Below are 25,750 nucleotides of genomic sequence, written 5' to 3'. Positions count from 1 at the left end.
GGTAAGTGTGTTTGGTGCGACAGTGATTTGAACTCGCAACTCTAAGATTGCATATCGATCGCCCTATTCACTCGGCTACACCGAGACTAAAAGAATGCAACAGTTTTAACTATCCAAAAAGAAAAATGGCACGTGATCCATCGAAAATTAAGATAAACAACTGTTAGAAGTAAAATTACAAGATACTTAATCAACGAATAATGTTTTTCATACATTAAAACAACGTAATTCATCACTCCATAAAGTTTTACAAGTCAAGCATTAGTTTATACAGACTCTAGACTCGTAATCTGAGGGTCGCGGATTCGAATCCATGTCGCACCAAACATGCTCGTCCTTTCATCCGTGAGGGCGTTATAATGTTACGGTCATATCCACTATTTGTTGGCAAAAGAGTAGACCAAGAGTTGGCAGTGATAACTAGCTGTCTCCACTCTTAACAGCTTAATCACGGACGGCTAGCGCATACAGTCTTCGTGTAGCTTAGCGCGAAATTAAAAACAAACAAGATTCAAATCCTCGTTGCCTTATTTAAATTTGGTATTAAAAAAAATTCTAGCAAATATAGAAAACTAATGAAGTTTCTTTCCTCTAACAGTGTTACACATTTACTGTATGTATTGCATCCTATGTGATTTCACTGTGCACTTGTTAATTCAATAAATTCTGATGCAGCGTAGATTTAGTAAATTTTAGATTAAGATATTTATATTTTACTCAATCGTTAAAATAATTTTGACACTGTCAAATATTTAATTTTTTTAAATTACATAACTGATAGAAAATCATATCTTTTCATATCGTCAGAACCGGACCACGCCAACTGAGATATGACAGACACTAAAGTTGTGGTGACGCTGTATATTACTGAACTACCAGAGTAACTTTTTTACGGTGTGAACTAAACTTAATGATCTGTAATATTTATTCATTTTATACGACTCATTAATTACCAATCAGAATTATGGAACTAATTAATAACATTTTTATTTAACATCAGTTACCTATGACTCCATGAGAAGTAGGTGTCAATCATAACAGCCAATAAATAAGGTGATAATTACTGACCACAAAACACCTAACTAGTGGGTGTCAGTCTATGACAACTTTACAATACAAACGTGTGCATAAATTACTAAGGGATATCGAGAGGTCATCAATTTAAGATAATCGTGTAAACTAAACGGGCTCTAAGATGGAATTATCTTCATAAATAAAACGTGATGTTTGTCCACACAAGAAAACAAATCCAAGCGGAAGTCTTGCTACTATCAGTAGACGTTTCATCATAGGAAGGAATGTTAAACCATACCTGAACATAGCAATGATTCAGGTGAACAAACAAAACATGACATTAATTTCAACATGGAGCAAGTGTGATCTTACATCAATAAACTGATGTATTAATGATGAAATACTTACTAATAAACTCAGACAACAGCTTGAGTATTCCAGAAGACTACTGAAGTGTTTAAAAGGACAACTTATTATTACAGGTTATTACTAATGTACACAGTTTTCAAAATGACTGATTCCACAATCTGAATGTCTTGATAAGAAAATGTTTCATCATATCAGTAACTTTTTTCTTCACTAAGTTTATTGATTGTTTAGAAAAACTGGTATGTAATCAAGCTAGTCCAACTATTCCTAGAACAGGATTAGCATGACATCACAGCAAAAGACTACATTAGTAATTCTATGAACATTTGACAGAGTGAATAACCAAAAAATATCAATTACACTATAACTTGTATATTTAGTGCCAATGAGGCCTTTCATCCAATACTAGTGCCTACTGGGATAAGAAACAGCAGCTGTTGAGATGCTATTTATATTTTCAAATTACATGAACTTTTAAGGTTTGAAGATAAGTATAATTTTTATTAATTTTACAAATCAAAATTACAATGGGGGATTATTAACACATTCATTTTCCCTTCAATTAAAATCACTCACTTTAGACAAAAATATTGCAAGCATAATTTTTGGAGGTAAAAAAAAACCTCTAAAAATTATCTATGAATTAGTACATTTTGCCCTCAAAGCTCCAAAAATCTTGAAGCCCCATTTAAATCTCGGTAAATACTATTGAACTAAGACTAACTGGAATTATTTACTGTTAATTTTATATCTTCACAATAATATAAAAACTCAGTTTTATCTCCCCCCTTTAGGAAATTTAAAACTTGCAAATGAATTTTATAATAATGTTCATTTAGGTTTCAAGTAAAAATGTAAAACATATTCACAGATACATTTTCAACTGGTTTCTTTATTCCACTACTGCACAAATATTAATTACTGTTGGAATAAATCCAACAGGTACAGCACTGAAAATGTTTTAAACCATTCCACGGACTTCTTTTTGCATCTTTTTCCATTCTGACAACGGACCATGGTTGGAATAATATTTGCAGTAGAAACCATCTGGCTTCAGCCTTCCTTCTGCCCGCATGGTCTCATAATCGGCTTGGTCCCATTTGGTGAAACCCCATTTCCGTGAAACGTACACCTTGAACAACAAAACAATCTACAATTAAACCTTCTTTAAATAAAGATCTTACATCAATATTTAATGGAAAAAAATTTATAAAAGATTTAATGAAACTGTCATTTTCCTAACACAAAGAATTGTTACAAACCAACCTTCCACATTTTTATCACCATCCTGAAAATCTGTACAGATCTCAATTCTATTGAAAAATATAGGTAGTGCTGAGAAATACACAAGTGAGCTTAAGTTCAAACTTCATAAACAAACTTCTTACCCCACGCTTACAGAAAAATCTAAAGCCTATACAACAGACAGCTGGAATGGGAAGAAAAAACAAAACAAAAAGACAAAGTATCAAATTACAAATAAAGTTTAAAACCACAGATAAACAGGAAGAAACCCTCTGAGAACTGATATAAAAGAACATTTAGGCTGTCACTAATGGATTCATGCCTTGAGAGTATTGGTAACAGTGGGAAATTTGTAATTATTTTCTTGATCAAATTTAAATCTTTCCTATATCAGTACTCACCTTCTGGCGACCAGGAAATTTGAACTTGGCTCTCCTCAAACTTTCAATGACATTTTCCTTGTGCTGTTCTTTGGCCCGGACAGAAAAGATAATCTGACCTATGTTAACCCGAGCCACAGTACCTTGAGGTTTCCCAAAGGCTCCACGCATTCCAGTCTGCAATCTTAAAAAAAAAAAGTAAAGAAATGAGATGTAACATGTTTATTATAAAACATACCAGAAGTAAAACTTTTACTAAAGTTTATTTAGTAAGACACAGAAACAGCTTTAATTACACCCAGTTCATTTAAATCAGTAACACAAAGTTTACATGTTCCAAGTGTATTTAATTACCGCTGCCCAGAAAATTATTAGCTTCAATATGCACGTGCGTGTGAAGACATGGTATTACCCATTCATATTAAATTATATGTCACTATTAAACTTGCAAGTTTTATTAAAGCTATGTAAAGTTTGTCTGCAGAAACATTTACAATATCTCAAGATGAAACAACCCATAATATTTATGATTTATATTTCCAGATTTGCAGGTTATGCAGTTCCTTTCAACAAAAAGTCCCTCATATACCATTTTAACTCCACTGACAAGGGTTTACCTATAGTCACACGTCATGTTTGGTATCAAACTGTAGATATTTAATATTGTATACTACTTAATTAAAAGAAAAACCCAACACATCAAATCTTGTGTGTTTTACATGTTAAGTGAAACATTCATTCAAATTAGATGTTTGTGCTGTCCAAATACAAAGTATACAGTTTCTTATGATTTAGATATTCAACTTACTGAAAGTGACAAACTAGAAATTACTATGAAGTCAACCAAGATACTCTACCCACTTCCTCCGTTTTTTAAAATGTGTTTATGTGCACCTCCTTCACTCAATATATAACCAATGGAAAGCTCAAAATATTCCCCTAATGATTTTCTCAGCCTCTGCAAAATATTTTCATGTGAAACTTTTTCGGATGTCAAATTCCAAGTGGTTAGGTTAAATGATGAAATTGAAAAATATATTTTAGACCAAAATGCACTTAGTTAGAAGCTTGATATATTAGTGGAAATGTGGTACTGATGTAGAAATTTATAATTTTGTTGTTTCAAAATACACACAGAAATCTCTACAAAATTTGTTTTTCATTCTCAATGGGCAAAATTTGATGAGGTTCAATAACTTGTTGTCAAACAGCATATAAAGTTTATAGCTAGAAGAAAACTGCTCTATATTTGAAGAACTTGTTTGCAAATAGTAATAATCCATATACAAATATAATGTATTATAACTTAAACGTAACTATTTTACAAAATACTGGTCCACTAGAACACAGCCACAGCAGGTAATCTTGGTAAAGGCTAGTTTTAAATTGCTGGCTACAGTAACAAGTGCATGTACACATCATTGTAATTTCTGTAATGTTATGAAATTTTAAGATTTTAAAATAAACATTTGTTACATGTTATAATCTGTAGTCAGTCTAGAATGAAAAAGGATAACTTTCTAATTTTTTATGGTGATTACAAGTTAAATCAACCAAATTGTACAGAGATACAGTAGTTGTAACAAGTAAAATAAAAACTTATCTTAAAACATATTTAATAATTGTCTGAAGATTAAAAAGATTTTACACAAAATTTGAAAATGTTCTGATGTATAAAAGTATTTTTAATATTAAAATCAGAATTACTCCACATATTGGATAGTCAGCATTTGAAAATAAAATTACATGAGAAATAAAAACTGCTTAAAAAATCTTAAAACTTAAAAAAAATTATTTTGTGTATAGAAGTCTTGTGATGTTTATTAATAATTTTCAAACTTTCATGAAGATATACTTGCTGTATTGAAAGGTATAGCATGAAAACTATAAGAAGCACAAAAAGGTTGCAAAGTTGGTCCCTGGGACTGAGCCCATAATGAAAAAATTAATGTATTACACAGTACAGGTTATAAATTTTTAAATATATTAAATATACTCTTTTCAAGCTAAATCTGTTGGAATAACTGAAGCTTCAAAAAAACATTAGATTTAAGGATACAAACCCATCAATTAAGACAATTTTTAAACAAAATCCAATGCAACTTATTCCTTGTTCACAAACTTAATATAATGATAAATAACCTACATAAAAACTAAATCTTAAAGATTTTTAAATTACACACCTATCAGCTCCAGCACATGACAACATTTTGTTAATTCTAAGCACATGGAAAGGATGACATCTAACTCTCATATGGAAGGCATCTTTCCCACAAGTTTTCACAAGATACTTGTTAGCACAGATACGAGCTGCTTCAAGTGCTTCAGAAGACAGTTGTTCAAATTCATATGACACCAGATGGACACACAATGGAAATTCATCCACCTTTGCCTTTTTTCTTCCCAGATCAAAGATTCTAATCTTTGGATCTGAAATTTGATACTGAATTTTATTTTATGTAATTTTTAGTTTCAAAATTATATAAATATATTTCAAACTAAGTCTAGATATAGTAATGTGTACTAGCTTTTAAGGCTATCTAAAATAACTAATTTAATATTTATCAAGAAATAATAAGAAAATTTTAAGGAACAACTTTCTATGAACAGTAAGGTTTGAGCACTTTAAAACTACTCTGATATAAAGAATATTAATACAAATTTCAGAAAAATAAATTGCCAATCAACTCACCAGGAACACCACGACAGAAACGTGATTTAGGGTAAGGCTTATTTTTACAGTATCGGTAGCTGTAAGAACAAATAAGTAATTATAATAAACTATGGATTAAGTGATGTATTAATGTCTCATAAAAAAATTAACAATAGACCACAAACACTTGAAATTCTATTGTAATACCTTCTGTAACTTGAACTATACGTTTTGCACAAGACAAACAAATATTTCAATCCAGATGTGATACTTAAAGAGTAAAAAATGTTTACCAATAGTTGTCCCACAAAAGTTATTTAGCACAACTGTATTTGTTTGTTTTCTGAATTTTGCACAAAGCTACTTGAGGGCTATCTGCACTAGCCCTCCCTAATTTAGCAGTGTAAGACAAGAGAGACAGTAGTTAGTCATCACCACCCATCTCCAACTATTGGGCTACTCTTTTACCAACGAATAGTGGGATTGACTGTCACATTATAACACCCCCACGGCTGAAAGGGCATGTTTAGTGTGTTGGGGATTTGAACCTGCGGCTCAGATTATGATTTGAATGCCTTAATCCACCTGGCCATGCCGAGCCCTAAGCGATATTAAATCAACAGATAGGTTGGGGCTCGGCATGGCCAGGTGGATTAACATTTATTTTAATGTTAGTTTTAAACTAAATGGAGTTAAGCAAAGAAAACTCCAGTTTTGGTACAACTTTTTAGTGTACTGCACAAAAATACACATGTTGGAAGTTCTGCTTGAGAAATAAGAGAAGGAAAAAACTTTTCTTAGGCTACATGTTAAGATGATAAATACAAAATAACAAATAATAAAGTAGAAAACATTTAAAAACTTTGTTATGCCTTTTTTAGTTATGAACTATTCTTTTCTATACACCTACTTTCTAAGAATCAGTTGTGAACATAAGGTATTAACAGTCAATTTTATTTTTATAGTTTGATTGTGAGGTAAGTACTACCAAATTAAATATACTTTTGTATCTTAAATACTAGATAGTTATAAAGTCAGTATTTAAAACAATGTTTGGTCCAGATTGTGTTACAAAGACAAGATATTTTGTGGTAAATGGTCATGTGTGTTTCACCAACATCTACAAATGGTGTCACTTTAATGTTACTACCATAATTGTAACTGATGTATAATTAATAAACTCCCTATGACAGTGATATTTCAGAACAAAAAAGTTACTATAGTCATGGAAACAAATATGCATCTTAAAGAAACCTTAACTACTGCTTGGATGAGATTAGGGTATGGTGACCAATATGACAACAGGGAAGATTTAATTATCAGTAAATCAAACCATTTTTCTTCTGAATGCAATTAAGTGATAAGTCGCATTTTTTTTAACATAACTGTGTTTTTAAATTTTATCATGGAAAATTTTCTGTACAGAATTCTAATCATATCAAACAATAAACACTATACTGTAATTTATTTTTAGAGAAAAATTATGATAACATTAAAGCAACTCTACAGACTGTGCAAGACCTATCTACTGGTCAGTCAATCGTTGGACTATTCCCTACAGCCCAAACTGTCCTCTCCATAAATACTATCTAACACCTGATTCCTTCCTAAATAAAAATAATTTTCATTACATAAACCCTGAAATGACACTTAATAAAATGGTTTGTGACATTTCATGTACATATTTTGCATATAATTCCAAACGTTAGTTAAAAATGTTTGTTTAACAATGGTCATTGTTTAGGTTTACAATCTCAAAACAAGATTTAACACATACTAATATGAAACCACCTTGTAGTTCATTATAAGTCTTGTTAACCCAGATTTGTTTTACTGAAAGTAGACGGGTACTTAAGTTACAGATACGACCCGTCAATGTCATGAGTCACAAAAACAGGTAACCTAATGCAACTTCAGACCTCTGAGTAAGTAGCTTTGTTCTACTTTTAAATCCTTCCAAACTAATCAAATGCTGTATGTTAACATCAAATTATAATCTACAAAATTTTGATAATCTGACAATGAACGATAATTAATGACTTCTTTCATTCGAAATATCTTCCAGTTCAAATTAATGCAATTACATATTACGTATAGGCCTATCAAGTATAATTTCTCAAAAAACAAAGCTATGTATTTACTGCATGAAAACGCAGACTTAAAACTCCAACCATTAATAGTACCAATTTAAAATAACAATAATAAAGGACCCAACTGAGAAATACAGCTTAAATTAACAATTAATTAACCTTACTTACCAACGGGCTGGTCTTCTTCCCATTTTTATGTAACCTGTAACAGAAAACGATATTTAAATATGAAAAAAATTAATGGAGTAAAAAATCAGAAATGTAAACGAAAATTGAAACTGAAAATTCCTTTAAAATGTAATAAAATAAAATAGATTATTTTAGATTATTTCTTCAGCATTAAACACATCACCTTATCAACTCTAAAGACCAACAGGAAAGAACCTGAAAACGTTCGTTCAAGACGTGCTGCCATCTACTCATTTAATTAATTAATGCTAAATTGTTAAATAAACACAAGTTCGTATACACATTTGCACGCGTTAAGTATTTATGCTATAACTTTTTATGCAATACTTGTATCTTCTCAAATTTTGATAGATTTTGAGTAATAATTCAAAAATTGTTTCTAATTAAATATTCAGATTTTTTAATGAAGTAATATTACTAAAGATATATTTGTGAAAATATCAAGTCTGTTGCTGGTCTGAATGCGAAATGATTTTCATGCCATGATTAAAAAGTATTCTTCGTCCCAAGAATCTCAAATCTTATTTATATAATCTCTTAAATCTTCTAAGCACATTTCAGACGTTTGTTTCCAATAAAGCTTTGTACTTTGTTTGATATTTTCTTTACCCTAACTAAAGGGAATCTGTCCATTTGAACGACCTCGTAACCACCATACAAATTGGGAAACAAATATAAATTATGCTTTTGTTGTTCCATAATGACTACAAATTATAATCTGAAAACATATTAAGTTTATACATAATAACTTAAATCTCTTAACATTATATATATATTATATTTACCTTTCAATCGTGTCTGTCTAACACAGGAATGGTTTGTTTGTTTTTGAATTTCGCACAAAGCTACTCGAGGGATATCTGTGCTAGCCGTCCTTAATTTAGCAGTGTAAGACAAGAGGGAAGGCAGCTAGTCATCACCACCCACCGCTAACTTTTGGGCCACTCTTTTACCAACGAATAGTGGGATTGACTGTCACATTGCAACGCCCTCACGGCTGGAAGGGGAGCATGTTTGGCGCGATGGGGATGCGAACCCGCGACCCTCAGATTACGAGTCACACGCCTTAACACGCTTGGTCATGCCGGGCCAACACAGGAATTACAATGAATCAAAACACGTGCACCAATGCTATGATATCCAGCAATATAAAACTGGCCTTTATTCTTTACAAAGGGATATGTATTGTCTGTGTTTGAGTGAACTAGTATTTTGTAAAATACAAGCTCATTTCAATCATCATAAATTATACATGTATATATATTATTATTATTTATAAACAAGACTTAAACTTATTTTCTTAAAATATAGAACAGTAAATGAAGAAGGAAAGCAAAAAGTTATATTTTATTGTTGTGACATTTGCACTTGGTTTCTGATTCTTCTCGTAGCTTTCTAAGCGTTAAGAAATTCCGCACGTAGAGGATATGAAACGAAATAATTTTTAATGTTTTTATATACAATGAATAATAAAAAAATAACGAATTACTATTATGATACCATTCAATTTCACTATGATTTATGAAGTTTAGTAACTGTATTTCGGGTCTTTAAAAACATACGAAATTTCTAGTAGACTGAAAGCAGAAATTATCTCCTTGAAATATTGTTTCGAAAGAACTAAATGGTGTCTTAATACATGAAAATACCATTTTGAGCTTTTGATTGGTAATTCACATGTCACATGAATAAGTAATTTTATATAAGGGACTGTTTCCACAAATGAAAGAGGTGAGATGGGTTACTGTGTTTGATTCAGTATGTAATGATATCTTAACAAAAAGAAATGGAGAGATTCTTATTTTATATTTTAGCTTTTAAGTATCATTGGTTTGAGTTCTTAATTCGTACACAACTGTACACTTTGTGTTTTAACATCACAAATATCTAAATTTAACCACTTTTGCATTCAACATGACACGTGACACATTAATATCGACGTTTAACTATTTTTGTAATATTTAATTTTAAATTAAGAAATTGAATAACGTATAATACTAAAAGTTGTATTGTTGTATACATCTTGAAATTAAACTTACTGACATAAAAATCGTAAAATAGTAGTTCAATAAAATTTTGAATGCAAGTCAACAAACATGATGACATAACATTTGACCCGTGACCTGAAGCGATATGGTTAATGTATAAATGTTTATTCACACAAAAAACTGTTTAAAGGAATAGATAAATAGAATTATTGTTTATAATCTGTATATTTCTGTGTAGGATAAATTTGAATCAAGCAGAATGTGTTAGTGATTACAACGCAAATAACAAAAATAGATATCAATACCATGTTTCCATTATGTATAAATTTCTATCATTTCTGGTCGATAAATATTTCATCTAAGAGACTGACCGCAACCTAGTTGTTAATGTGCCGAGTTGTGGATCTCAAGTTCTTTTGTTGAGCTTAATTATGACACTCCATAACAAGAAAGAAGAAAGAAACCGCTTCCCATTTTACATCTTGTATGCATTATAAGAGTGAAAGTGGTACCTACTATTTTATTAGAATAATTGAAAACTAACTAACAACTTGTTCTCTAATTTTTCATTTCAAAATTTGAGACGACTAGCGTAGGTTGTCATCGTTTGACTTTGCGTGAAAATCGACATTTACAGTAGCTGTTTTCTTAGTGTGCTACACAGCGGGTTATTTTTACTCAATCTACCACAGGGAATCGAACCCACAATTTTATATAGTAAGTTTGAAGATTTTCTACTGATTTATTGAGAAGCCAAAATAAACCAGCAAAGAAATATTTTAAAAAATATTAATATACATAAATATACAATGATGCAATAATCTCTGAGGTTTAAATAAAATTTGTAATAAAGTATCTATATGCTAGAAAATATTAGTCAAATACCCATAATCCTGATTATTAATTGAACATGACGAAAACTATAACTACTTTCGTCTGTGGCAACTGGTTTTTTTAACCCGTTTAAAAAACCAAACAATTTACAGATATTAGCACAACAGTTATTTACTGTGTTTTTTTATTATGCCAAAGTTTGAAAGATTTCATTGTTGAATCCATTTAATTCTTATTAAGTAAACAGTTTTCAGAAAATCCAAGACTCGAAATTGGCGATTATTGTTTTATTCCTGTGTAACGAGGGTTAGCTTCTAGTCGATTCACTATCACATAATTAAATATTCTAAAGTTGTTTTGAATTTCGGGCTACTCTATCTACTAGCCGTCCCTAATTTAGCAGTGTAAGACTAGAGGGAAGGCAGCTAGTCATCACCACCCACCGCCAACTCTTGAGCTACTCTTTTACCAACGAATAGTGGGATTGACTGTTACTTTATAACGCTCCTACGGCTAAAAGGACGAGCATGTTTGGTGCGACCGGGATTCGAACCCGTGACCCTCGGATTACGAGTCAAACGCCTTAACCCACCTGACCAATTTTGCATTTTTAACTTGAGTTTAATATTTGCTTTAGACGTTATTTAATAACGATTAAAACAAATATTTTAAAATATTTAGAGGACGCTGATAATCAGCTGAAGGGGGAATTGTTGAAGACTGTGTAGTAGTACATTGCTAACCAAAGTTACATTTCGTGTTAAATTAAACCGGGAAAATTATCAAAGGTAAACATTTTTTTATTATCTGTATTTCTGACAGTTTTATTTAAAGTGTCATAAGAATTACCAAATGCATATATTTGTTGCAACAATTCGAGTAAGACTTATTATTAAACTAAAATTGATTTTTTTTATTTTATTTTTTGTAAAATGGATTGAGAGAATGGTTATTCTTATTTATCCAAGTGCTTTTACTTTTCCGGAAATACTTGATCCCGCTTTCAAATTCTTGTAAAAGTTTTGGCATCCACTGTTGCTAATGATATCTTATTCTGAAACCATATCAGTCAATGGACATAAGGCAGTCACTGTTGCTGTTATAAAAATAAAACTTTTATCTGGAGCCTAACCTGTGTTTTTTATGAATCTTTAATATTGTGTTCTCTTATGCAATCATATTAAGAATACAGCAAAATGAAATTGGAGGCCTTTATTGAGGTATTGCCAGACAGCAGGAAGAAGCATCAAGACACTTTATTAAAAAGTTATATGAGGGCAATAGTTGTAAAACAGTATAATTTATTGTGAAACATTAGTTACCTGACATACTTGCTGTTTATTTGGAGATATGTAACTGTAGAAAACCAATGTGTGTTGTACACTAGCACAAAAGATCCTCCATATTGATTAAGCAGTATAACTGTTTACTTGTGTTGAAGAGAGAGCAAAATGATTGAACTCTTTGACTTAAAATTCTTTTGTGTACAAACTTCAACTGTGGTACTAAGCTGCGGTGAGGTTTACAGGCTACGAGAGGTGTTGAATACAGGAAACATAGTTTTGTATAATGACAATATGGGATGTTAGAAGAGTGGGCTGTTTTGTTATTTATTGATGCTATTTGTAGAAATTGAGAATAAATATTGAAAGTTGGTCTACTACAGTTTTATATCCTCACATATGTTGTAATTATTGTTTTTTCAGTAGGTTTTTTTAAAGTGCCATTCTGTTAAACACTCATTTTTTTTATTAAGTTATTCTTTTAAAGTGCTTTGTTATATAATGTTCACTGTTTTTGATGTAGATTGTTCTTTTAAAGTGACTACTTTGTTTTGTAATTAACCTTTTAACTAGAAAAATAATTGTTGGTGATTAATGAGACCTCTTTATCCTGTTGATCCAGTGTTGAAATATGTGGATCCAAAATTCAATAACTGTTCAGTTTCTCAATGTATTTTTATTGTTTTTCACATTGTCAAGATGATTTACAGCCCCAGGTTAATCAACTTTCACCATTCTATTCTAAAGAGAAAATATGAGATCATAACCATCCCATAGGATAAGTAAGATTGAACATTAAGAATGATAAATGTTAATTCACACCTTTCCTTTATAACCAGATATTTGCTGCCTCAAAATATAGCTTAAAATATTTAATACTCCTTTTATTAATCTTTGATTTCTGTGTACTTAAACACATTAGTTCAGTTTTTTTTATATCAGTATAAAATTCATAGTATTCTAAGTAATTAAATATAGGAAATGTCTTTCTTTTGCAGAAAAATTTACAAAACATAGTAATGTTTGTCATTAAGCCCATACAATGTTTTTTTTTTGTGGAGCCTGCTCATATAATTAATAAGTGGAGACAATGTGTTTGTCACTGAATTGTCAAGTTTTCACTCAAGTCCAAGAGAAATATAAATATATGAAACTTTTTTTAAAGCCTTCTTGGATTAGTTAATTTGAAATCAGAAATTGCAATATTGAAAAGTGTATTATACATGACTGCTGTTTAATTTCTGGTTAATTCAAAACTTGTGAATGTTTCATTACTAGGTCCTTTAAAAATTGAGAACTATGCTATGAATCAGTACAGACAAGTTTGAATAACAATATGAATTGATTGATTAGAAGTTTGATTTTCTCAAGCGTTGGTTTGGACAAGTCTAGTACAATACCAAAAACTAAGAATAATCACTGTTTATAGAGATAATCTTCATATATAATAATATATTTACACAGAGCTTTCAAAATTACTTTTTAATAAACTGAAGATAAATACATTTGCACATTTTGTTTCTTCAGTGATATAAATTTGAGATTTTTTTTACTGAAATTAATTGTAAGTAATTTTTAGGATCAGAATTTTACAGTTTTATCATGCCATCAAAGTCGGTATTTTGTAAAAAAAAATCTAAAGTTAGAGGAAAGAAAATTCTCAATCATTACATCCGTGATCAGGTTTTTAGTATGTCTAAAAAGTTAAACTGGAAATAAAAATGTACCATTCTTTGAACTGTCCAGTTTTCTGCTCAGTGATTTCAGTGACTTTTAGAGTGCTTGCCTTATAATAAAAGATAAATATGTTCTTTGTGTCATAGTACATTAAAAGTATTCTTTTATGGTACTAATAAAACACATTCTAGTTGAAGTACAGCTGTAACTTCTAGTACTGATATAATTTCTAACTAGTATGTCACTTAATGTAGTTCTTTACATTTTCATTCTATCTTAAGTCTTTATTTAATGGTTGTCAATTCATAAACAAGAATTAGTGTACTTCAGTATTTAATAACAAATGTACTGTTGTGGTTTATATTACTGTTGTTTTAGCATTGTTAAACATTTGTAAAAAATGAAAGATTCATTCACTTAGCAGTCACGTGTTTTTATAATATTGGGTACACTGTTCCAGATAATGAAGTATTGTTTTCATGTTCACAATAAGTACTCAGGAGAATGTCAGAGCTGTAAGTGTTATCTATAGCTATTCTGCAACTGCACCTGTTGTAATGAACCCAAGGAAGAGAATGGTCAAAATCAAGACATTTTATTTATTAGAGAAACAAGTACATATTCAGAGTAAAACCTAACATATTGGATATTATTCAAATATCCTTAATTTAAAACCAAAACATAAAAATTCAAAAAATATTAAGTTATTTTGTAATATACACCTTTTTAAAATTATAACCATCTCAAAAGATTTGAAAATTATTAGTGAATGAATAAGGATAGAGCTAGAATGTCTGTTTTGATATTATTGTGTTAAGAACACTGTTTAACTTGCCCTTGCTAGATGATGTAACATTTTACTTTTAATAAAATGCTTTACAGGTTATTTGCAACCATATTTCTATATTATTCTTCATGATAGAAGAGAGATGTTAATTATAAAATTTGTGTTTTGAATTAATTATGTTTGCCATATAGTTCTTAAATAACTTGAAGAGAGGTCAAACAAAATAATATCAGTTGGTTAAATAGTATAAAAGTTCTAACTGTTGTCACTTTACCTCACAAAGTTTGGAATCCAACAGGGAATCAACAGCAATAAACTCCAGGCTCTAATCTCAACTGGTAGGTTTAGCCTAATGAATCTCTCTGTTAACATAGTTGTATAGCTTTTTGATATATCTAGCATATCATAGAACAACTTCTACCACCAGAGTTCTTTCAAGTGATGACATAAGACATCCTGCTTTATTCAGTAGTGCCATATTTGATGCCACACATCCATATCAATACAGTTTTTGACAAACCCGTATTTAACAAAAGTAAGGCATAAACACCACTTTTGCCAAAATATGTGGATCCAAACTTCAACGACTGTTCAGTTTCTCAACATATTTTTCTTTTTGTACGTTGTCAAGATGATTTACAGCACCAGGTGAATCAATATTAGATGGCTATCATGTCATTTTTCACCTATGAAAAATCTGAGCACTTGATATTCAATATGTTGCAGTAAACTATAACCACATAATTCATGACACCCACTTAAAGTACAAGTGTATTCTAAGGACAGCTGGTATGGGTATTAAAACTTAAAATTATTATTTTTTAATTAAAGTTTTAATACCCATACCAGCTGCATTTAGAATACATGACATTTTTACTTTAGTGCATGATCTCTTATAGCATGAGAAACAGTGCATACAAGTGCAGTACTGAAAGTGCTGGAAGTTCCCGAGGGTGGAAATACAGCTGATTATATCTATAATAAAAATAAATGCTCGCTATAACTCTAGGATATTGAATATTTTTTTGTGTGTCAAACTTGAACGTATAAGCTGTTTTTGTGTATGCTTATCCAAAATTTTTTCTTACCCTAGGAGTTTGGGGCAATATAATTTTCAAACATTGAAATATCAAACCAAATGTTTTTAGTTATTCAAAAAAAAAACACATGAAAATGCATTTATTATTTTCATTTTGTTAAACTGAATTAAAATCCAATATTTGAAGATAATCTGCACAGATATATGAAAGGTACAGACCAGTTCAGTTTTTTTATTTAAGTGTATTTATTATTGATTTAGACTTCCTATTTCTCCTTAATTTTTGTAATGTACTTGTATATATGTGGTGATTATTCCCTTTGAATATTTTGAATGACAGTAAAGAAGAATATGAGTGAATAAGTAACAGAAGTGTATTTTAAACAGAGTGCTCTGATATTGTAACACAATGTGATGAAATAGCTATATAATTAATAGACTTGATTTGTCTTTCTCTTTTGTCACTTGTAAGTATAAAAGTTTTGGAATAGTATGATTAAAGTTTTTACACATAATTGATAGTCATTGATGTCTCTAAAAAATTAACTATTATATTTAATTACATTTAAGAGAGAAGTAAATTAGCTAATGGGAAAATGTTTACTAAAATTAAGTACAGGCTGAATAATTAATGTTTTTAATAGCTTGGTTTTCCCCTGAATTTTGTTCTAGGGATTTCCCTTTTGTACCTTTAATGATAAAATATGCTTGAAAGTTAACTTAAGGTGTAAGACTTCTTAAATGGGTATGGAAGTACTTTTACTTCTGAGAGCTCATTTTCTACTGCTCTCCAGTGACACAAGTGTGTGTCTGTAGATGCACACTGCAAGAAACTGGGTTTTGATACCTGTGGTGAACAGAACACAGATAGCCAATTGTGTAGCTTAATTCCAAACAAACATATTTTTTCTAACTTTTTGTTTGCATTCTGACATTCTTAACAAGAATTAATAATATTTAAATGTAATTAAAATTGGTAAAATTTGTTTTATATTATCAGATAGAAAATGCAAAAAAATAACTAAAAGTGATAATATACAGTTGATGAAAGCTGGCATTGCCAGAAGTGTCAATAGCCTCACACCTTCATTCCTGTACTGGATTTAAGATAAATGAATACAATGGAATATGGACAATGTCTTAACAGGTTTTATAAAAAAAGGACAATGTCCAATTATTTTTATAGTCTACCTTTTTATTATTTTTATTACTTTTCTTTAAAGTACAACTTGAAAGTTTCTTTGTTTGCAATTGTACATTTGTTTGTTTCAAAGTGAGAATTATGTCAGGAAGATTACTTAAATATTTTTTTATTTTTAAGTGAGAATCTAATCAGGTGGGTAGTTTGGGTAATTATAGCTTGTGTTTTTCAAGGTGAGAAATTACACATTGTTGCATAAACTTGGCATGTCATTAGAATAAAATGGTTCTATTTCTTTAAAATAATTGTCTAATACATTTTTTAGTCAAATACAAGATACTAATAATTTTAAAAATGATTGGAAAATATAAAAGACATGAAAAAACTTCATCTGAACACAAAAAATATTATTCCATTCATGTAAAGAAAATCTTAGAGCATTTGCCCACAATTGTAACATTGTTCAAAAAAACTTCTTGAAAATTTATAAAAGTTAGAGAAATTTTGGTGGTTGACTCCATTTAATTAATGTGTTCAAGTTTTATAATTTCTCACAAAGGATGCATCTTATGCTTTATTAAAGTAATGGCAAATTTTTGCAACAAAGTACCAAATTTTTGTAAAGCTTTCCATTTATGAATAGGAATGGAATGTCAAAAGCTAGTTTTAAAGTGAGAATCAATGATCATGGAGGTGAGATATTGTCCTGGATCGAAGTACAGTAATCATAGTATATAATTCTGTTCAAGGTTTGACGTTTAGGACTACTGGAGATCTAGTGTTTAGCATGCTTGGACTGAAAATATGAGGGTTTATTGTTGTAACTTTCCTCTATGAGACCATGGCATGCTGTAATAATGAATGTAAAAATTAATTGCTCAGCCAAACTTGAATAGGTGGTGATGAGTGCTGTTGATTGGCTACCTTCCTTCTGGTCTGTTAGTAAAAAATGTCCACAAGTAGCCCTTTGTGTACTTTTGTATGAAAATGTACAGTTGGGATAGTTGGGCATGAAGATCAAAGTACCAGAATTGTATTGGTACTGGTGGGACTAATATCAAGGAAAGTTCCATATTGTAGAGGAAAAACAACAGTTTTTCTCAGACTCTTGCAGATTTCTGATTACATGAAAATTTATCTTAAATCTTTGTAATCTAATATCTCATTGTATTGAATCAATTTTTAGTTATGAAGTTTTTTTTTAATTGCAATTTAAGATCTAAAAATTGCTCAAGTTTTCAATATGACTTGTCAAGTACAATATTAATGGCATGGTTATCTCAGTGTTAAACCCTGTTAAATATATCTACCATTGTTTTGTGTTTTGGCATTTATTCCTAGTGTCATCTTAAGTGACTGACTGTAAGAAACTACAACAACATATTTTTGTATTGCTGTAAGTTATAATAACTATGAAATGAATACCTTATTACACACACACACACCATTTTCCTTTTTAACATATGACTTGTAATGGAATTGCATGAATTTAATGATAGCTTGTTCCATAATGAAGTTATATATGTATGTGTTAAGATACACTAATTCAGTTTAAAGTTTCAGGCTTTATATGTGCTCTTGCTTTAGGGACTGAATATTGTATATTATATTAAAGTATTTTGAGTCCACTAGTATTAAAACACTTTAGTAAATTCTTAAAATAAATATCAGAATACAGCATACTGATTCTAATATCTTGAAGTTTTTCTACTATTCTAAGGTGTGGACCATTAAATAATGTATGATCAGGTGTGGAATGGCTGATACTCTTACTGTATTATATGCTGTAGTTTGTTTTAACCATCTTCTAATGAATTTATTGAGTCAAGTTGAACATTATTATGCAACTGAATAGTGTAATACATGTTTTTATCATAAGAAAAAGTTCTGTTTTTACATTTAATTTTTAACATATGCTTCATTATTATGGATGAGACTGGTGCATCTTTATTATATCAATTTCAAATGTTGTTAAGAATTGATATAGTTGATTATGTACAGTTTAAAAAGTGTTATAAATGATTGGTGTTTCACATTATAAATGGAGAACAGAACATTTTGTGAAGGATACTAAACACAAGTGAGAAATTGCTGATTAAATATAGTAATGTTATTAGTGCTATGCATATTAATGGATTTCTGGTGATAAAAGAAGGGAAAGAGGTAACATTATTAGAAGTTAACAGAATTATCTGCATAAAGCTGTAGTGTACAGGCCAAAAATATTTTTGTTGTTCTCTGAAAAACAATAGGATGAGAGGAGGTCCCTTAAGATTTGGAAAACATAGGTTAGATTCCAGTTAAGACTATTTTTAATTTTATAATTTTGTTTATGGAATGAAGTACCAAAAGTAGTAGTAGAGGGCAGCATCTTAAGGTAGCATATAAGGTCATTGATTAATTTCTGAAATATGAAGTAAATTTATAATTTTCATTTTTAACTTTTTCGGAGCGAGGGACCAACTGTCTCACAAAGTGTGGCCAGCTCAAGAGGCTTAATGTAGTTTTAAATCCATGAACTTAAGTTACAAATACAAAATAATTGTTATAATCTTTGGAATAATAATGGTTAATAAGAAAACCTTTCTAAACAACTGTTGTTAAAAGTAATATTGAAGAAAGAGAAAAGTACGTCGTACTAGTGGTTTGATTCATGCATTATTCTAGATTAAATGTTCCTTGAAGAACTAAACAATATATGAAGAATTTCACACAGTCTTTTAAACAATGTTTCAAATTCTGCTTTGTGGGGTTAGGGTTACTTTCTGCATGTTTAGTATTGAAATAAAATGTTTACAATATTTATTACTAAGATAAAATCATGCTTTATTTCATCAGTGTAGAGACTGGTATTGATATTTCCTGTTTTTGGGGGGTGGGTGTGTGTATTTTTTATGTAATAAATTACCATTAACTTTAAGCAACTCCATCACAACTCAAATATAATTATTCTACATCCCTCACTGGTACAGCGGTAAGTCTACGGATTTATAATGCTAAAAATCAGGGGTTTGATTCCCCTTGGTGGACTCAGCAGATAGCCTGATGTGGCTTTGCTGTATGAAAACAACAAACAAAAACTATTCTCAGCTGTGTGCAGTAATGCTATGATAATTAGAGAATTTTTTTGTCCTTCTTAGTCTAATACTTTGATACTTCTTACTTGTAGTTTAGCTGTTTCTTTGAATTTATAACTGATCTCGATCTGATTTTGTAAGTAGATATAGTACTTCATCACTCATAGTTAAATGTCAACAGATTGGTATTAATAGCTTTGATCCCCAGCTAGTGAGAAAAACTGTAAACAAGCAAATCTCACCTAGCTCTATACAATGGTGTGGTATTATCTCAATATTAGTGAAAGTAAATTTTTACACATATAATGCTTTTGTTTTCTTACATGCATGAGATATTTTTCACTTTTTTCTGCAACTTGTATTCTTATTATAATTATTGAATTAAATGAGGTTAATGAGTTTGGACTTCTAAAAGTAACTTGTAACACAGCACAACTTCTAATTTTTCTTAAGTTAATTTGCTTGTAGAAACCTTAAGCATATGAGAATTGTGTTTTTCATTGTTTTTCCATAGTGGAATTATTAGTACATGTATTTTCAGACAAATTGTCAGTTTTATTTTAGTTTATATGCTTAAATACATGTATGTACTGTAAAACTAATTAAATTCCTAATAATTGCATGCATGTGTAATGTTTTATATTGACTTTTACATTGTAGCACCATTGCTAAGTGCAAGTATAAACATGAATTAATATTTGGCAAATTGTGTATACTAAAACTAACATCACCTTCAAGTCTAAAATGTGGGCAAAGTTGGAGGAACATCAATCATGAATTGAGGAGTCTAGTCCCCTGAAATATTGCCTTTTTGTAAAGTAAAGTTATCCATTAATCTAATTTTAGGTTCATTTTATATTTGCTCCATTATATATATATCATTGTCTCACACTCCCAACTAAGAAAAACTGGAACTAGAATTGTCATAAGTATTGATTCTTTAACCCAATTTAATGTGTAGTTCAGATATATCCAAATAAACATTTATACCCACTGGCTGCAAAATTCAGGTTTACCCCACTGCTACTAAAAAACAATTTAAAAAATTTCTCTCCACTGTAACATGCAGGAATTATCCCCCTGTACTTAACGACAATCACCAAACCTGTGTGTGTGCTGTCATCTGTGTTCTAAACTATATTTGTCTCATTAGAAAACTGCCAACTTCACAGGAACTTGTATAAATCTATATATTACGACAGTTTCTTTATATCTTGGGTATTGTTATCTTACTTTTTATATTTTGTAATGATTTTGGCCTTTTATTGACCTGGTATAACCTTTTTTATGCTACTTATTGGATGCTCGCCCTCCCAGCTGTGAGGGCGTTATAATGTGACGGTCAATCCCACTTTTCGTTGGTAAAAGAGTAGCCCAAGAGTTGGCGGTGGGTGGTGATGACTAGCTGCCTTCCCTCTAGTCTTACACTGCTAAATTAGGGACAGCTAGCACAGATAGCCCTCGAGTAGCTTTGTGCGAAATTCCAAAACAAACAAACAAGCTACTTATTGGAGAACACATCTCTTTTAATGTTTCTGAGTGTTTTGTTTAAATCATTTTTCATTATACAGTATGGTTTTTAAGGAATATTACTGTTAGATGTAGAAGATAAGCTTCTTTCAATATTTAAACTACAAAAAGGATCAAATTCATACTTTTATTTGTTAGTGGACAACTGAAGTTTTGGGAATTACCTCAAAAATAAATTGCACGGCAAAAGGGTTAAAAGTATGAAGGGTAACAGTAAAGTCAAATCCTAGTGTTACATGGGCCTGTACTGATTTGAGTTTCTTATGACCTGGTGTGGTGTGGCTATATTTTCTCCATATGTATATTATGTTTTTATTACTTCTTAATTTGAAGTAAATAGTATATATTTGGATTTAATAAGCTCATTATATTTTTTAGGCTTATGCTGTTGAAGAAAAGACAGAAACAGCCTGATGAAAAGATTGTTCAATGACTGTTTCATCATTTAAGAGAATGTGGCAGTTACAAAGTTAATAGAACCCAAAGCTTATTCAACAAATTGTTCAATATACTATTGTTGTTTTATTTCAAAAATGGAATCAAAGCCAGTTATCACATACTCTGGAGATCTTAATCTTTTTGCTTCACTCCAGTCAACACTTCAAAAGAGATTATCCGAAGAGACTGTGGAATGGCGAAGGTCGTATGGAAGATCACCAAAGATGGTAAAAGTAGAAGCAGATTTTGTGCCATTCAGTGAAGACATCATTCCCCAAGAAGGAGAATGGAGTATATTGGGTCATCCTCTTCTCCACACCTACTGGACTGAATGCAGCAACTTGGAGAGCTATAAAAGTACATCTCGAGAAGAAATTAGTGCTTGGGTTTCATACCTAAAATTGAAAAATGTTCATGATTGGATGATTGTTGTTGTTGACCATGCTGATGTTAGAAAAGCCAATAAAGCTAAGTTATTGCCCCGAACAACTGTTTTAGATAAAGTGAAAAATGACTTCCCGAGTAAAAATTCTGAAAGGTGTATTTCTTTGTTGGATCCATTGAAAAATGACTCTAGGTCTAGAGAGTCTTGGCAAGCATTTTTGCACCGGCTCAGAATATTGGTACTTCAGGCTTATAATTACCATCTTGGGCGCTATGAGGAATATGTGAGAACACAACGTGAGCGTCGTAATGAGCCTGGGTGGACATTTAACAGATTTTTCTTTCTACAGGAAGAACTGGCCTTTGTATTTGAGATGCTGGGCCTTTATGAAGAAGCACTTGTTCAGTATGATGAATTAGATGCCCTATTTACTCAGTTTGTTATTAATTCTAATGTTGGAGGGATGCCAGAATGGTTAACCCAGTTTTGTAAACCTTGTGACACCTGGCCTGGATTGTGTTTATTAAAAGGAAAATCCCAGGCTCTTTTGGAGAAGTTAAGAGAAGGAAAAAGTTCGCTACTTGATTTTAGAAATTATCTTTTCTCTCGACAGTGTAGTCTACTCTTGCTGCGTTTAAAGCCATGGGAAGTAGCAGAGCGTGCTCTACCTTTCTTGCACAATTGTGTTAAAGAACTAAAAGTATTGGAAATAGTTATGCCACCAGGATCAATTGCATGCTGGGTTTTCTTAAGCTGTTTAGAAGTTTTGCAGACATGTGAAATATTTAAAGATTCATCTCAGGTTGAAGCATGTTCACTGTATACAGCAGGGCTTCGTGCTTATGCTCGGGAGAAACTGCACGAACTTGGGATACTTTGTGGGCTTATGCCTGATATGGAAGCCACTTCTGAGCAGCTCCACCTAGTGGTTAGTCTACTATCTAGGATTGGCAATGATCCACATGCTGAAAAGGCCCCACATAGTCCTCATGCTAAGCTAGGTGAATCTTTATCATCAAAGGAAGTATTTTTGAAAAACTACCTAGAAATGTCAGAGCTCACTATTAGTACTTTTAAGTACATTGGTCAGGTACGAAATGCCAGGCTGATAGGATATGATTTGGCACAGCTGTATTTAAAGCTGAAAGAGCCACATAAGGCTGTAACATTTCTATTAGATATGTTGAAAACATACCAACAGGAAGGGTGGGAAAAACTTCAAGCAAAGACTGAGGCAGAACTAGCAGCTTGCTATAAAGCAATGGGAAATACCCGATCCTACATCAAGTTTTGTGCTTATCTTTCTGCAAGTTCTTCAGTTGTACAGGAAGAAAAAGAACATTATTTTCGTGAACTCGTAACATTGAAGAAGATGATTGAAAAGGATATTTATTTGAGATCTTACAAGCTGTTGTTTATAACTGATGTAAAGATTCAGAATAGTGAAGTTATTATTCCTGGGTCAAAAATTCAAGCTTCTGTCAAAATAAGTAACTTGTTTCCTGAAGAAATTACTTGTGACAGTATCTCCATCTCTGTGGTTAAACTTGAAGAAGGTACTACACAAATCTGTCATGTACGCACTACAAGTGGTTCAGAAGACTCCATTCTTCTGCCTGAATCATCTCCTGACCTTATCCATCATCATGATGGAAACACGGGTATTGCAAGAATACACTGCTTTAATGTTTCTCAGGTTTTACAGAGGCGAGACAGTCATCATAGTTTTCATCAAGATAGTAGTAAAATCACTAAGGATGAATGTGAAATTGCTTTTTATTGTCAGAATGTGAGGTTGACACCTGGAGACAATTTAGTCGCATTAAATGTTCAAATCCATAATGAAGGAGTTTATTCTCTGAAACAAGTAAATGTGGAATGGGGAAAGCTTTGGTTTATTCAAAATCATATAATACCACAGGTTACATTCCATGTCTTGCATGAACCTTGTAAGATAGACCTACATCAAAGTCGAGGAGAATTATTAGCAGGGGTACCCCAGAACTTAGAAATCAATGTAAATGGTGGCAGTAACCATGTTCCTTCTGGGACACAAGTTATTCTGAAATCCTCTAGAGGGCTTTTATTGTCATTGGATCCTAGTATTAAAGATTTCTGTGAGGAAATCAAAGTTATTTTACCTGGAGTAAAACCTTTTCAAACGATAAAGGTTACTTTACATGTTCTGGCTCACTTGGGGCCACAGAGAGATAATAACACAGTTGAACATCAGATTAATTTAAAATGGCTGTACTTAGATCAGTGTGTTACTATTCCACTTCATTTTTTGCCACCATTTATGAGCATAAACAAGCTTCACACATGTGAGAAAAGAAAGTATGTGCAAATTATTGTTCATGGCTTAACTAATGAATCTTTCCTATTAGTCAACTCTTCACTAATTTCTGTAGATAGTAAGCAAGTACATACGAAGCCTCTAAGTCTTTCCAGTGGAACCTTTATTGTAAATACAGAACAGACTGCAGGCTTTCTTTGGGAACTTAGGCCTGAAGAATGTGCATTATCACCAATAAAATTTATCTTTTCGGTAGATTATTTGCCCAAACATTCTGACCAGTCAAATTTACGCAAATACACTTACGATTTTCGCCTGGATAGTCATAAAACTTTGTACGTGGTAAAGGCTCAAGTTATACCAGCCAAAGGACTGGAATTTTGTAGAGTTGGAAGCATGTGTAACATGCATATAAGTATTATTCAATTCCATTCGGTCGCTACTAATGAGTCGCTAATGTACGAGATTGTAGCAGACCAGTCGCAGTGGGCGGTTTGTGGTAGAACAGCTGGTGTAGTTAATGTTGATATGACTGGTAAACATAATGTTACTTTGGAAGTTATGCCACTAATAGGAGGATTTTTTGCCACAACCTGTTGTTAGGTTATCAAGATACCTTCCTGCAGATCAGCAGAAACACTTTGGAAAAGATAGTGGGCTACGATCAGAGGGCAGCAGTCATGCCGTTGCTCGTCTTGAACCGTTTAAACTGGGACAGGTGTTTAACTACAATCGAGCAACACAAGTGCATGTACTGCCAGCTACAGCAGCATCGGGAATTGAAGTTGTGGCTACTTAGTCACATTTCAAGAAGCTTGATTTTTTTATAGTATGTGGACTTCCAGGCTTATTTATGTGTATAATTGCAATGCAATGTACAAGTTTATGATTATGATTTTGCTTCAAAAGAGAAGCAAATCTGGTTGTGCAGAACTACTTTCAAGCAGTTATGATTTTAAGTTGATATTATCAGATGTGTAATACAAATGCTGGTTTGAGTTTTAAAGTTAGAGAGTGTTTGCTCAGTAAATACCAGCTGTTTGTCCTCTTCTGACAAGAATTAAATGTTTTGGATTATTGATAAATATTCAACACCTATTTTGAAGGTTTGATTACATGTTGAGAGAACAGGAAAACAGAAAGTGTAAGTAATTTAAAACCTTTTGAAAGGAAATATTTAGTATATTATATGTGAAGCACTGATAATTTGATCTTTGTTGTGGTTAAGATTTTACTAGTGTAAAACTGTGTTCCTTGAGGATTATTATAAAAATAAATTCATATAATAGCCAAGATATGAATGGAAGGGACAACAGTTCAAGCTAATATTCATCA

General features: G+C 31.4%; 2 protein-coding genes across 2 annotated transcripts; one reads left to right on the top strand and one right to left on the bottom strand.

The window, feature by feature from the left end:
* Positions 1–2,255: 2,255 nt before the first annotated feature.
* On the bottom strand, positions 2,256–8,188 carry RpL10 (ribosomal protein L10). Its single transcript, XM_076509623.1, has 6 exons — positions 8,104–8,188; positions 7,920–7,953; positions 5,701–5,759; positions 5,192–5,438; positions 3,030–3,192; positions 2,256–2,515 (listed from the first exon to the last, which is right to left on the bottom strand). The coding sequence occupies exons 2-6, from the start codon at positions 7,940–7,942 to the stop codon at positions 2,345–2,347; spliced, it is 663 nt and encodes a 220-aa protein (XP_076365738.1). The 5' UTR covers positions 7,943–7,953; positions 8,104–8,188; the 3' UTR covers positions 2,256–2,344.
* A 3,247-nt stretch (positions 8,189–11,435) lies between these two features.
* SIDL (SIDL trafficking protein particle complex subunit 10) lies at positions 11,436–25,361 on the top strand. Its single transcript, XM_076509588.1, is given in 3 exon segments — positions 11,436–11,550; positions 21,675–24,994; positions 24,996–25,361. Coding segments are annotated over 2 exon segments (3,384 nt in total). The 5' UTR covers positions 11,436–11,550; positions 21,675–21,829; the 3' UTR covers positions 25,215–25,361.
* The last annotated feature ends 389 nt before the right edge of the window (positions 25,362–25,750 follow it).

This window comes from Tachypleus tridentatus, chromosome 6 (assembly GCF_004210375.1).
Source record: "Tachypleus tridentatus isolate NWPU-2018 chromosome 6, ASM421037v1, whole genome shotgun sequence".
Taxonomy (NCBI): Eukaryota; Metazoa; Arthropoda; class Merostomata; order Xiphosura; family Limulidae; genus Tachypleus; species Tachypleus tridentatus.
This window is presented reverse-complemented; position numbering and strand designations above follow the sequence as displayed.

Excerpts from the sequence above, each read along its gene's own strand:
- RpL10 (XM_076509623.1), bottom strand. The coding sequence starts at position 7,942 with ATGGGAAGAAGACCAGCCCGTTG. Across the intron at positions 3,193-5,191 it reads TCATGTGCTGGAGCTGATAG|ATTGCAGACTGGAATGCGTG; the intron begins GTGTGTAATTTA and ends TTTTTTTTTAAG. Across the intron at positions 2,516-3,029 it reads AATTTCCTGGTCGCCAGAAG|GTGTACGTTTCACGGAAATG; the intron begins GTGAGTACTGAT and ends TTGTTGTTCAAG.